The 15,356-nt window shown below is 40.4% G+C and overlaps 1 protein-coding gene across 1 annotated transcript in view; it reads left to right on the forward strand.

Annotated features, from left to right (window-relative positions):
* Positions 1-9,891, forward strand: part of LOC141116949 (NACHT, LRR and PYD domains-containing protein 12-like) — a 125,770-nt gene extending 115,879 nt beyond the window's left edge. The window contains exon 14 of the mRNA XM_073609466.1: positions 6,751-9,891. Coding sequence (XP_073465567.1) covers positions 6,751-6,841 — 91 coding nt within the window. The 3' untranslated portion in view covers positions 6,842-9,891. The remainder of the gene's footprint in view (positions 1-6,750) is intronic.
* Positions 9,892-15,356: the final 5,465 nt, after the last annotated feature.

The following is a 15,356-nucleotide window of genomic DNA, read 5'->3' on the forward strand; positions in this document are numbered from 1 at the left end:
TGGCCAGTGGTCCATCCTCAAGACCCAGTAACCCAGTGGATGCTCATTTCGGAAAGGTCTCCAAGTCTGCTCTTGCCCCTAGATATTCTGCACCATATAATGCAGACACTGGCGATGGTTGCTTAAACCTAATAGCCCTGGGGTTAAGGACTAAACAATTGTTTAAAGGCATCGGTCAGCTGGCCGCCTTCTCCACTGCACTTCCTCTGACTGCACAAAGCCTCAGAAAAACGTTGTCCAGGATATTGTAACCTCCCAGTGTCTGGAAATGTTTTACACAAATTCTTCTTCAAGGCATCCTGAAGTTGTTTCATCCTCTGCTCCCTCTGTGAAGGCAGGATGAGCTGTGCAATTTTACCATTGTAACGTGGATCAAAAAGGGTTGCCAGCCAGCCAGATACCTCTCCTTGATACCACGAATCCTTGGGTCTTTTTGCAGGCTTTGCAGAATCAGGTAGCCCATGCAGTTTGAGAAGGCAGGAAGCCTAGAGGGATAGTGTCACTGTTGCATGCATTGTCATGGCTCACAATCCTTGTGGGCTCCTCAAATGGTGACAGGACAGTCCATGCATCCTTTATCATCAGCCAGTGGCACATTTATCAGCAGCCACAGTGAGCCTGTCCTTGCGCCATACTCATACAGGTACTCATTGATCGCCCTCTGCTGCATGTTCAGCCACTGCAACATTGCCAAAGTTGAGTTCCACCTGTTGGGCATGTCACAAATGAGGCGGTTGGTGGGCAGACTGAATTCCCGTTGAATGTCAGCCAGCTGAGCACTGGCATTGTATGACCCCTGGAAAAGGCCACAAACTTTTATGGCCTGCCTCAGAAGATCTTGTAAGGCTGGATACCTGTTCAAGAAATACTGCACCACCAAATTCAGGACATGTGCCAAGCATGGAACATGTGTCAAGTGTCCCTGTCTGAGGGCGGAGAGAAGGTTGGTGCCATTGTTGCATACAACCATTCCTGGCTCAAGCTGCCATGGTGTCAACCACCTCTGAACCTGCCCCTGCAGAGCTGACAGAATCTCTGCCCCGGTTTGGCTCCTGTCCCCTTAGACAGACCAACTGAAGCACCGCATGGCATCTTTTAGCCTGACTGCTTGTAGAGCCCCTTGAACGCTTAGGGAGCACTGCTGGTTCAGAGGACAATTCAGAAGAAGAAGCCATAGAGGAAGAAGGAGGTGGTGGAGCAGACAGATGTGGCAGAATCACCACCAGCTTTTTGGAGGCGTCATGGCAGAATAAGCTCAAGCACTGAACCCTATCTTGCATCCTTCCCAGCTGCCAGCAGAGTTACTCAGTACACCGAGAAAGAAATGTAACGTCCCTGACCATGCCTGCTGGACCATGAGTCAGCGGTAATATGAACCTTGCTGCTGACCGCCCTGTCCAATGAAGCCAAAACATTATGCTACAGAGCTGGAATGACCTTACGTGAAAAGAAATTTCTTTTTGGAACCTGCCACTGTGGTACTGCACATTCTGCATTCATGAAAGGGGGCAGATTCTACCAAGTGAAAAGGCAGCAGTTGTAGTGCTAGCACTTTGGACAAGCTAGCATTTAGACGCTGAGCATGTGGATAGCTGGGACAGTATTTTTTTTTATGGTTCAGCAACTGGGGTAACAAAATTTGCCTGGTGAAATCAATAGATGGTATACTGCTAGCAGATTGGGTGCAAGTACCTGTGGCACCCATTGCTATACCATCATTCCTCTCAGTGGAGGTTTTTGAGAAGACTTGAGGTATACTAGGGGTAGAGATCCCAGATGAGGAGCAAGGAGAAATCTGCATTTTTTTATGATGTGGGTCTTTCAGGTGCTGTTGCCAATGGACTGCATGGCAAGTCGTCATATGTCTTGTCAAGTATGTGGTGCCCAAGCGGTTGGCGTTTTGGCCACGCTTGATCCGCTTCAGACAGAGATTGCAAACGGCAAAGCTGCACATGTTGAAAAAAGCCCACACCAACGAACTTTTGGAAGTCAGCGAGGAGTTAGCAGTGCCCTGCACCTGTGGAGCTCTATGGTGTGAAGCAATAGGGAGGCTGCCCTTAAGCCGGGCCATGGAGGACATCCTGCCTCATTGGAGTTGTGCCTCCTTCTCACTTTCCTCCTCTGTTCTCTCAGGCACCCAAGTATAGTCAGTGACCTCATCATCCCCAACCTCCTTGTCACTGGAGCAAACTTAGCAGTACACTGCAGCTGGGGGAACATGATCTTTGTTTCTTGTCTGTCATTGGCACCCCTTCGCTCTTCGCTCTTATTGATGAATTAATTTCCTTATTTCAGGCTTTTTTCCTTTAATTTCACCTTGTGATCCTTCCAGATACACACTTCTTGCCCTAGGGTGACAAAACTCACTGACTGCACTGTGTGTATGGAACAGCAGTGCTGTCACTCTAGACTAGGCACCTGATTTGGGCTGCAGAAATAAAATATATTGTACTACAAACAAGTTTTCAATCTACATCTCTATTACACGGGGTGCGAAGGAAATTAATTGTTTACAGACAGTGCTTGGAAGGAAAATATTTTTTTATATCAGAATTTATTTAAAATATTTGTTATGTGAACATATAGAAAAAAAACATAACAAAACAAAAACAACCTCCGAGTTCACAGTAAAAAACAAAAACAAAAAAACGATGTTATAACGATCAGTAAACCTCAAACATTGCCGATTTGACCTACTTTTAACAATACAACTATGTCTAAAAAGGCATGTAACATAGCTTGGTACCAGACTCATATGGTCTAGCCACGGTGACCAAATTGAGTCAAACCTCTTAGAAGAATTTCTAAGAAAGAAAATATGTCTCATATAAGAAATTGAGATCAAATATCCAGTCAGATATGGTCAGAGGATGCGGGGAAGTCCACTTAATGGCAATTTGTCTTTCAGCCACAAACAATGCACGTATGAGAGTAATCCACTTTGGTGGCTTAAACAGTGAAAAATCAACATAGCCCAAAAAACATGTAAGCGGATCCAATAGGAGATTCACATATATAATCCCACTGAGTGTGCCCACAACCTCTGCCCAATACCTCTGGAGTTTTAGTCAGCGCAATAATAGGTGTGTATCAGGGACGCCAAATTGCTGCATCTAGGACAAGCCAGATTGGTCGGACAACAAGGAGTGCTCCTGAGGAAATAGGTCTAACCAGAATGGGTTCAGGCTCCGGATGCACGGAGGCAAAAGTAAATATTAAAGAAGAATGATCTTGCATACCTGTGTTTGGACCCCTGCTTAATCTTCACTCCCCAAGCTAGGTCATGTACAGACTGCACTTGATCAGATGTTTTTCCAGCCACAATCTGAGAGCCCTGAACCTGGAAGTGCTCAGAGATTCTGAGTTAATTGCTTCTAGGGGAGATTGAGAAACAAATGTTTTTGTCTTCCCTCCACTCACCATCAGGACAACACTGATTGATGTTCTGGTCTCCCAAAGAGCACAGGTAATCCCATGACACACATGGGGGGATATGGCAAGAGGGACACCTTCTGTAACATATAGAAGTGATCAGATGCATGTAAAATCACTTCTGTTTAGGAGCCTGTGGCTGGCTGAGCAAAGAGTAAGGGAACTCATAGCTGCATTATAAAAATATGCAAATGGAAGAAAAGTTTTTTTTAGGTGCAATATACAACTAACAGAGGTTATTATAAAATTATTACATTTTTATTGATACAAAAGTTTAAAAGCAACAGTAAAAGAAAGTTTTTACATGTGTTTCGGCAGTTTAATCCAATATACGCAACATGTTTCGCTATAAAAATAGCTTCTTCAGGAGTTAACTTTTGTGGATACTGCACATGCAAACTACAAAGAGAGATACAATTAATCAAATAGCAATGATTACTGACATAATTACGTATTTGATAAATATATAATTGTGTCAGTAATCACTGCTTTTTGATTAATTGTATTTTTCTTTGTAGTTTGCATGTGCAGTATCCACCAAATGTATCTCCTGAAGAAGCTATTGGTATAGTGAAACATGTTAAGTATATTGGATTAAGCTGCCGAAACACATGTAAAAACTTTTTACTGTTTTTAAACTTTTGTATCAATAAAAATTGAATAATTTTACAATAACTACTGTTTGTTGTATATTTTCTGCCATTTGCATATTTTTACAATTTCTCAATCTCCCCTAGAAGCAATTAAATCAGAATCTCTTCCAGGGTCAGAGCTGTCAGATTGTGGCTGGAAAAACATCTGATCAAGTGTAGTCTGTATTGTCTGTGTGGTGCAAGTGACCCTCCGACACTCATCTCCTTTTTTTTTTTTTTTTAAACCATTAGTATGCATTTGTTTGTTTACGTCGCAATACTGCTATGTTGCTCAAGTTTCCCTTTAATTAATCCCCCAATCACTGTGGTTGCAGCCTGCCTTATACAGTGAAACCTTGGTTTGAGAGTAACTTGGTTTGAGAGCGTTTTGCAAGACAAGCAACATTTTTAAATACATTTTCACTTGATATATAAGCAATGTCTTGATATACAAGTAGTGACATGTCACAACTGAGTATAATAGAGAAGAGAGGTGCCTCTAAGTGTACATTTAATGAAGGTGCAACATATTGCTATACTTAGAGGCGCCTCCCTTCTCTTTTATACTCTGGAGCTCCTGCTGGATTTTGCCTCTAACCCCGTTGTGGAGGCTTCCATTTATGGATGGGTATTTTATGGTTACACAACCTATCACATTGCTATAATCTTTTTATATGGACTATAAACTGAAAGACCTATGAATAAATGGTTGTGGAATGAATCATTTGAGTTTCCAGTATTTCTTATGGGGAAATTTGCTTTGATATACAAGTGCTTTGGATTACAAGCATGTTTCTGGAACGAATTATGCTTGCAATCCAAGGTTTTCCTGTACTTATGTTCCTCTTAACTCCCACAATCTTTACTGTGTACTCCTGCACAGCACCACACAACCTCTGCAATGGGAACATCTCAAGCTAGGTCTTGTTACTGTGCATGTGCCCTGTGGCCCTATTCATTCCTAAAGAGAGGCCACGCTTATCATGGCCTCCAATCATCCAGCAGAGCAGAGCTCATCCACAGGAACAAATAGAGCCATTGCATGCATAGTAAGAAGAGGACCTGTACTTTACCACAATCTTTCTTAGTAGTTCTTCTCTCCTCCAGATCATATCTGTTGTATTAACTTCACACGCTGCCTTCCTTCACACTGATCCCTTATTCTTTCTTACCAATCATGGAGCTATTCACTGTTTATATGTTGATCAAATGTTCATATCTCTGATCAAAATGGGAATCGGTGTTTTAAACATATGACTTTATTTTACCCAGAATTGCAGGTGTGTCTGTCTGTCCATGTATATGTGTATTCATCCTACCAGTCTACATCCATCAATCGGTGTCTGTCCTTCATCATGTCATTCTGTGTCTCAGTCCATCAGTCTGTGCAGGTTATAACATACACCCTGATATAAATGATTCTGGAAAGAGGGATAGAGTTGTAGTTTCATGGATTCATATACAGTGGAACCTTGGTTTACGAGTAACACGGTTAACGAGCGTTTTGAAAGACAAGCAACTTTTTTTCTTTTAAATTCTGACTTGGTTTGTGTTGTCTTGAGTGTTGTCTCGAGTATAATTCAAGCTAATGGGGTGTGCAGTACCGCATTTGACCAGAGGTGCGGGGGCGGCGGTGACACTCAGAAAGGTTTGGAATCACTCGAAAATACTCAGTTCCCGAGTGTTTCCGAGCCTTTTCGAGGCTTTCCGAGTTCAGCCGAGCTGTCCCCGAGTATTTCAGAGGCTCTCCAGGGCCCCCCCACCTCTGGCCCCATGCGATGTTGCATGCAATAGAAGTCAATGCGGAACAAATTATCTTCATTTCCATTGACTTCTATGGGGAAACTCGATTTGATATGCGAGTGCTTTGGATTACAAGCATTCTCCTGGAAGGGATTATGCTCGTAATCCAAGGTTCCACTGTATTCACTAAACTTCTCTGTGTTCAGGGTCTGCTTTACATTGTCTGACTCACCATAGCAGCAGGAATGGCAGAGTCTGATTGGCTGCTGAAGGATTTACAGAAAGTTCTAAAGTCAGACATTTGTCAGGAGGTCCTTTATCAGCAATTAGGCCTGTGAATAATTATAATAATATAAATTATTATACAGAATTTATATAGCGCCAACAGTTTATGCAGCGCTTTACAAAATAAAAGGAGACAATACAGTTACAATACAATAAAATACAAGAGGATTAAGAGAACCCTGCTCAGAAGAGCTTACAATCTAATAGGGTGGGGTAGGTGGTACAAAAGGTTATAACTGTGGGGAATGAGCTGATGGAAGTGGTAGGAGATTAGTTGGAGACACGATAGGCTTCCCTGAAGAGATGAGTTTTCAGGGATCGCCTGAAGGTAGCAAGAGTAGGGGATAGCCGGACCAGTGGAGGTAGCGAGTTCCAGAGGATTTGAGAGTCTCTGGAGAAATCCTGAAGACGAGCATGGGAGGAGGAGATGTGAGAGCTTGAGAGTAGGAGGTCTTGAGAAGAGCGGAGAGGACGATTTGGGTGATATTTGGAGACAAGATTGGTGATTTAATTAATATATTCATATTCATACTAATTCATGTTATTCATATAAATAACAACAATAACCATACATTTCCCTTATTCTTGCACCTCTGAGAATAAAGGATATTAGAGTGATCTGCTGAGATCTGATGACCATTTCTATCCTCTCTTTTAGGATCAGGAACAATCGCTTGTCAAATAAAGCTAATAATGAACTGAAAAATCTGGAATCCCGCCAGCCAGGACTGAAGGTTTTCACATGGTGACCCCAGAGGAAGAATCTCTGCTACAGCTGTGAATGGAGTGGGACATTGTTCCGGATGATGAGGAGAATGAGCTTTAGAGAAGACAAACCCAACCCAAGAGGAGAATGAATCATCATAGATGAACTAATACATCCAGGACAGGATGGAGGGATTCTTTAATATTTTTTATTTTTCAATACTTCTGAGCATGAAGGGGTCAAACATGATAATTTTCCCCATAAAGTGACTTGGGCTGTTCAGCTAATTGTCATCCCAGTATTTGTCTTACACAGCTGGCTGTCCTCTCACTAATCCTCTATGACTGATGGAAGTCTTATTTTGTGAGAGGAGCTGACACTAATGGCCCGTACACACGATCCGAAAATCGGACGACAGATCTTCCAACTTTTTTCCACTTACGTAGAAATTTAACTGGTTAGCAAAGTCACGAACATTCTCGTACAACAGAAAAAAAAAAATCGGAAGTGATGTCATGTGTTGTAATGTATTCGCATTGTATTTTCGGACGACAACTGTACTGACTAAACGAAAATCGTACGATCTGGTATCGTACGAGGAAAATTTTCGTGCTTGTCCGATCTAATAATATCAGATGAACTGTCATGATCGGCTCTCGAAAGCTCTGTACTAACTAACGATCCAATTATTGTACGATCGCCTAAAACCGGTATTTTTCGGGCCATTATCCAGAGACAATACAGGTGGTGTGATGAAGATACGGCACAAAGGAGGATCTTTAATGAATACAATGTATATCCTATATCACCTTCATTCATTGACATTGCTGGGCCTGGGAACCTGTTTCAGCAAATCTAAGCCCCCTTCCCCCATCACCACCGTTGTCCTTATTGTGTCTGCCAACAATTGCCACCTCAGCATTGCCATTCAGCAGCAGTGAGGAGCAGAGTGTGACCTATAGGAGCGGACCCTTGCTGTCCTGGAAGGGAATTTGTCTCTGTACTTGTGGATTCTGTTTGGTCAATATCAGCATGAGCCAATTAAGAGTCAGAACACATCCCTTCATGGAAAAATATATGAAAAAGGGTGGCCAAAGAACCTGATTTGTGCTGCTCTGTTGTATTTTAATACTGGTAACGTTACCAGTGCTTATTTTTTTTTATAAAACATAAATGTATGTTTTTTTACATTATTTAACTTTTATTCTTATAAAATGTTTTATTTGTACAGTGTTCTTCCATACCTCTGTGTGTGGTGCATGCTGGGATGTCTAGTAAGAGAGCCCAGCACTAGTTCTGTAATTGACTGCTATACCGTATCTAAATGATGGGAAGGTAACAATCTAATAATAATAAATAACCATAATAATAATAATAATAATAAAACCTTTTGATTATTATTATTAATTTGTTACATTCCATTTGTTTAGATGCGGCATTCGTTATTTCGGATAATTTGTAACTTCAGATAAATTTGTATTCATTACGTTCACAAACAGCCAAATTTAAAAGGAAATTCCAATACCTATAGCTTAGTAGTTATTATTAGTTGGTTATTATTTCGAATTTTACTGATTTTCTTTCTTTTTTTCAGATTTTCGAATTTTCGGATTTTAGAATTTTTGAATTTCCGAATTTTTGAATTTCCGAATTTTCAAAATCTGAAAATTTGAAAACTCAAAATTCGGAAATTAGAAATTTTGAAAATTCGGAAACGTGAAAATTCGGAAATTTGAAAATCTGAATTTTTGGATTTTCGAATTCCCGAATTTTCGGATTTTTGAATTCCCGAATTTTTGAAAAAAGCAAAAAAACGAATGAAACGAAAACGAACAAATTTTTTGTCAGTGCACATGTCTACTGGAGACCACTAGCTGGGATAAGAGATGGAGTGCAGTTGGTATCACTCCACATGGGACAGGAGCCAGCAGCTTATGCAGCTCTTGCTCCCTACTACAGCTCCAACTTTACAAGAAGTCCCTCTGCATTGCACTCTGATGCTCTGGAATGGCGGGTCAGCAAGTCCAGACTGCGATCTACCGGTCACCTGCCCACGATCTACTGATAGATCACGATCTACTGGTTGCTGACCCCCGATCTAGGCAGTCTGTCTCTACTGGAGAGGGGGAGGGAAGGATGTACATTAGCAGTGTTTGTGTAAACAAGGATCCTGATATCAGGTCTATATTTCCAGCAATGTAGGAAACCAAAATAATTAACACTTTGGTTAGTCTGCCAGAAAGGGGAAAATGAGAAACATTTATGATCAAATATTTAGATGTAAGGCTCCATGCACACTGAAGCTCATAAACGTCCGTTTTGGGGAGTTTGGGCGTTTTTTTTTTAACAGCCCATAAACTTCCCTCTCTGCCATGCACACGTTTTTTTTTGGATGTTTATCAGCAGTGGAGTATATGGGCTGTTTTCTCAACGCCATAAGGCTCCATGCACACTGGACACTAAAATAACGTTATAAAAACACCAGTAGCTTTGCAGTGAGTCTTTCAACATTTTTTAACGCTTTTGCAATAGCGTTTATTAGCGGTTTTTAGTGTTTTTTTTTTTTTGCCGCTCTTACAGTAAAGAACCCTCTACGTAGTTTAAGGTTAAACCTCTTTTCTTCTAATTTTAATGAGTGGCCACGAGTCTTGTTAAACTCTCTTCTGCGAAAAAGTTTTGTCCCTATTGTGGGGTCACCAGTCCGGTATTTGTAAATTGAAATCATATCCCCTCTCAAGCGTCTCTTCTCCACAGAGAATAAGTTCAGTGCTCGCAACCTTCCCTCATAACTAAGATCCTCCAGACCCTTTATTAGCTTTGTTGCCCTTCTTTGTACTCCCTCCATTTCCAGTACATCCTTCCTGAGGACTGGTGCCCAGAACTGGACAGCAGTGGAGTTTATGGGCCATAAAATCGTGTTCAGGAGTCATTTTTCTGACCACAAAAAAACGCCAAATGCTCATAAACGCTGATGAATGTCGATAAAAGATCAAAAACTCACCAGCGTTTTTAAAAAATTTTGGTCTATTAAAAGATTAAAAAAAAAAAAATAAAAAAAAAAAAACGCTATTGCAAAAACGTTAAATAAGTTAAAAGACTCACTGCAAAGCTACTGGCGTTTTTATAACGTTATTTTAACGTGCCTTAGTTCATAATTACTTGTCTTAAGACATGCAGAAAAAATACATTCAAAATGATATTTTATTTTGTATTTGAACATTAAATATAAATAAAGCAAATATTTTTACAAGCACCTTGCTTTCTCTTTAATGTGATCTTATTTACCCACTTAAGCCTCGGATCATTTGGCTGGCCAAAGACCAGGGCGTTTTTTGAGATTATGCACTGCGTCGCTTTAACTGACAATTGCGCAGTCGTGCGACGTGGCTCCCAAACAAAATTGACGCCTTTTTTTCCCTACAAATAGTGCTTTCTTTTGGTGGTATTTTATCACCTCTACGGTTTTTATTTTTTGCGCTATAAACAAAAAAAAGCGCCAATTTAGAAAAAAAACACATTCTTTTTTACTTTTTGCTATAATAAATATCACCAAAAAATATATAAAAAAACATTTTTTTCCTCAGTTCAGGGCAATATGTATTCTTCTACATATTTTTGGTAAAAAAAAAAAAAAAAAAAATCGCAATAAGTGTTTATTGATTGGTTTGCGCAAAAGTTATAGCATTTACAAAATAGGGAATAGTTTTATGGCATTTTTATTAATAATTTTGTTTATTAGTAATGGCAGCGATCAGTGATTTTTATCATGACTGCGACATTATGGTAGACAGATCGGACACTTTTGGCGCTATTTTGGGACCATTCACATTTATACAGCGATCAGTGCGATTAAAAATGCATTGATTACTGAGTAAATGTGACTGGCAGTGAAGGGGTTAATCACTAGTGGGCATTGTAGGGGTTAAGTGTGTCCTAGGGAGTGATTCTAACTGTGGGGGGGAGGGGCTGTGTGTGACATGACACTGATCACAGCTACCGATTACTGGGAGCTGTGATCAGTGACAGTATCACTAGGCAGAACGGGGAAATACTTGTTTACATAGGCATCTCCCCGTTCTGCCGCTCTGTGACACGATCGTGGGTATCCCTGCAGACATCGAGTCCGCGGGACCCACGATCACACTCATGGAGCTCGCGGCAGGATGGCACGCACGCGACCACACGGCGGCAAATTTAAAGGGACGTACCTGTACGCCCATTTGCCTGGCCGTGCCATTCTGCCAACGTAAATGTTTGTGCGGCGGTCGGCAAGCGGTTAACACATCCAAAGAATAGAAGGTGGATTTACGGTGGTTCACACCATATACAGTGCGGGAAACATGTTTCCCGCATGGTTTCACACAGAGCACAGGAATGTGCGGCCTTTGCTGGATGTGCATGGATGCCAATAATTGTTACTGGCACCCCAAATGCATCTAGAAAACATGCATCTTTTGCAGCCACCCAATTGCATGGTACCACAGCACATTTTTAAAAGTTGCACCTGAACGCACGCATTCTGGTGTGAATTGGCCCTTAAAGTGGTACTAAAGCTTATAAGTTTTTACGTCAAAGTGGCTGTAAAACATTAGATGTACCCAGTGAAGTGACTGGCCTCAGGTAATACACAGAGATGAAACAAATCCTCCTATATAAGGTGTGCCTGTTTATCTGCAGACATCTGTACTTTACAGCATTTTCTCAGCAGTAGAAGGCAAGGGAAATATGATGTCACACCACTACAGAGTTAAAGTACAAAGCTGAGTGTAATCTGAGAGGATTGGAGGAAGTGACACTGAGGAAGTGCTGATAATTTGGTCTAAGTGTGTTCATCCGAGCACTAATACACGGCCCAACAAGAGTTCTCCTGCCTTTGTGGCAGTGTGTGGTGAATAGATGAGCTTGGGCGTGTTATTTGGATATACCATATTTATCGGCTTATAACACGCACCTTAACTTTAAAAAAGGAAGTTTCAGGAAAAAAATCTTAAATTTTAAATAAAGAACTGTGAAGCAAAATAAGGGTTAGTGCCCATCAATGCAGCCTAATCAGTGCCCATCTGTAGCCTCACAGGTGCCATGAATGCAGCACCCACATTGACATGAATGCAGCCTCACTGTTGCCATGAATGCATCAAACCCCGTTGCCATGAATGCAGCAAACCCCATTGATATGAATGCAGCAAAATCCATTGCCATGAATGCAGCGCCCACCATTGCCATGAATGCAGCAAACCCCATTGCCATGAATGCAGCAAACCCCATTGCCATGAATGCAGCACCCCCAAAAATATGTAGAAGAATACATATTGGCCTAAACTGATAAAGAATTATTTTTAATATATATAGATCTATATATAGATCTATATATCTAATCTATATATATATATATATATATATATATATATATATATATATATATATATATATATTTATTGTAGCATGACTTCCTATGACAAAACACTTAGGGCGGAGCTACGCACACACGTCACTTCCAGTTAACGAGACTCCGGCTGGTGGAACGCACGCAGACCGAGAACGCTCGTTTTTTTTTATACTAGTGGATTAGAATTGAAATCATCCACCTATCCACTTACGGAACTTCTGACTGGTTCTTTTTTAATTTTCTACAACTTTGTTGGCATTTTAAATTAAATAGTTTATCCGGAATTACACAATTTGGAGCCCATCTCTTTTTTACATGAGGAAAAAAAAACACAGCCCCTGATCTAGTGACAGCAGGATCGCAGGAACTGTCCCCAGAGGGCCTGGGGGCTCTGGGTTTCTCCGGGACGAACGCAACGAGGGAACGATCGATCCGGCAGCCTGTTGCACACTCACCACATGCATTTTACCCCTGCAGGGGTGCCAGGATCTGGTGAGTATGGATCTATCTTATTCTGAAACTAGGATTGGAATCAAGTACAAGCACGAAGTCACCTTGAAACAGCACAAGTCACTTGGAAATTATGTTATGATATATATATATACACACACACACACACACACACACACACACACATACATTTTATTCTGGGTTTTCTGCACAGTGTTTGATAAAACACCCACACCACTCTGAAGAGTGAACCTATAAAACCTGTATCAGGTGGACTTCCATCGATCACTTTTGAATGTGGCTATACAGATGGGTGTAAGGTGGATTTTATTCATAATGTTGGTAAACCTGACAGTTATGCACATAGTAATCTATAATTGATGAATACCACAGTGGGTTCAGTTAGGAGATTTGAAACACAGTTCCATATAATTGTGATATTACACCGTATTACCTACCTGTGAAGGGGGATTTATTATATTACTTTTTAGTTCATAGGCAGCGCCACATATTCCCTATCTATATACCTTTTTTCATTACTAGACATGTGCACTGCTGAAAACTTTGTTCATTTTTGGGTTTTTATTTTTATTTTTGGGTCATTTGTTATGATCACAATTCGTAAATTCTTAAAATTAGTGAATTTAAAATATTGTAAATTTGATAATAACTAATTAATAATAACTAACTATTAAATTATAGGTATTGGAATTTCCTTTCAAATTTGGCTGTTAGTGAACGTAATGAATACAAATTTATCCGAAGTTACGAATTATCCAAAATAACGAATGCCACATCTAAACGAATAGAGCGGAACAAATTAATAATAATAAATATTATTATTATATGCAGTTCGGTTTTGGGCACCAGTTCTCAAAAAGGATATCGGGGAACTGGAGAAAGTGCAGAGAAGGGCAACCAAATTGATAAGAGGCATGGAGGAGCTCAGCTATGAGGAAAGATTAGAGGAACTGAATTTATTCTCTCTTGAGAAGAGGAGAATAAGGGGGGATATGATCAACATGTATAAATATATAAGGGGTCCATATAGTGAACTTAGTGTTGAGTTATTCACTTTACGGTCATCACAGAGGATAAGGGGACACTGTTTACAACTGGAGGAAAAGAGATTTCATCTCCAAATACGGAAAGGTTTCTTCACAGCAAGAGCTGTGAAAATGTGGAATAGACTCCCTCCAGAGACGGTTCTGGCCAACTCAGTAGATTGCTTTAAAAAAGGCCTGGATTCTTTCCTAAATGTTAATAATATAACTGGGTACAGACATTTATAGGTAAAGTTGATCCAGGGAAAATCCGATTGTGTCTCAGGGAATCAGGAAGGAATTTTTTCCCCTGCTGTAACAAATTGGATCATGCTTTGCTGGGGGGTTTTTTCGCCTTCCTCTGGATCAACTGTGGGTATAGGATTGGGTATATGGGATTGTATGATATTTTTTATTTTTATTTTTTAGTTACTTTTTATGGTTGAACTAGATGGACTTGTGTCTTTTTTCAACCTAACCATGTAACTATGAAAATAATAATAATACATTTTTTTTATCATTATTATTTTTGTTATTTATTATCATTAATTTGCTACGTTCCATTCGTTTAGCTAGGGCATTCGTTATTTTGGATAATTCATAATTTCGGATACATTTGTATTAATTACGTCCACTAACAGCCAAAATTTTAAAGGAAATTCCAATACCTATAATTTATTAGTTAGTATTAGTAAAGTTATTATTAGTTTATTATTTCAGGTTTTTGAATTTTCGGGTTTTCGAATTTAGAGCTTTCAAATTTACGAATTTTCGAATATTCAAATATACGAATATTCGGGAAAAGTTGCCCATGTCTACTTATTACAAGCTCTGCTTTTTAAACTGACCTTTATGACTGATGCAGCTAGGTCTCAATATGTGCATTTGGAGCCCGGGCACAAAAATGTTCCTTTAAAAGCAGTAGTAAACCATGGCTGGTTAAAAAAAAAAAAAAAAAACGCCTGTAAGGCAATTGCATAATGTGCTAGTATGCACCTCATACTATCATATTATGGAGCACTTACCTTGGAACAAAGCCTTCCAGCAGTGCACTGTCACTGCTGACAGGGCTTCCATCTTCCCCCGGTCATTCTTTTGGGTTCACACGCTCTGGCTATGTGATTGGCTGGAGCCACAATGACATCACTCCCGCGTATATATGTGCACGGGAGCTCTCGGTTCCAGATAGGAAGCTCTGAAGGTCCGGAAAGGTATGCCAGACCTTCAGAGCGCATGCACCGGTGACGTCACCGGCTCCATCCAGGATGAATATATCCTAAACAATGCACGTTTTAGGAGATATTAATTTTACCTACAGGTAAAACTTGTTCTAGGCAAGAGCCACAAAGAATATAACTACATGCTGTGTGCACCAAATACCTTTGCAAACCTAGATATTACATTGTAAAATGAATAGTGATATCACCACTGTGCTCTACAAAACCTGTGCAGAGAGCAGAGCTGTGGGAGGGGCCAAAAGGCTCCACCCACTGCAGGCTGCCTGCATAAAAAAACTACAGGAGGGGGTGGCGACAAGACCAGCAGTGACCACACCAACATCTAGGGTCTACTAAGAAAAAGTGGGTAGTACATTTTTCAGATGAAGCTCCTCCTGCTACCTCAGCTGAGCTATGGCATGGAGTATTTTGCATTATTGGCCCTCAGAGTGCCCTGCAACC

This window comes from Aquarana catesbeiana, linkage group LG13 (genome assembly GCF_042186555.1).
Source record: "Aquarana catesbeiana isolate 2022-GZ linkage group LG13, ASM4218655v1, whole genome shotgun sequence".
NCBI lineage: Eukaryota > Metazoa > Chordata > Amphibia > Anura > Ranidae > Aquarana > Aquarana catesbeiana.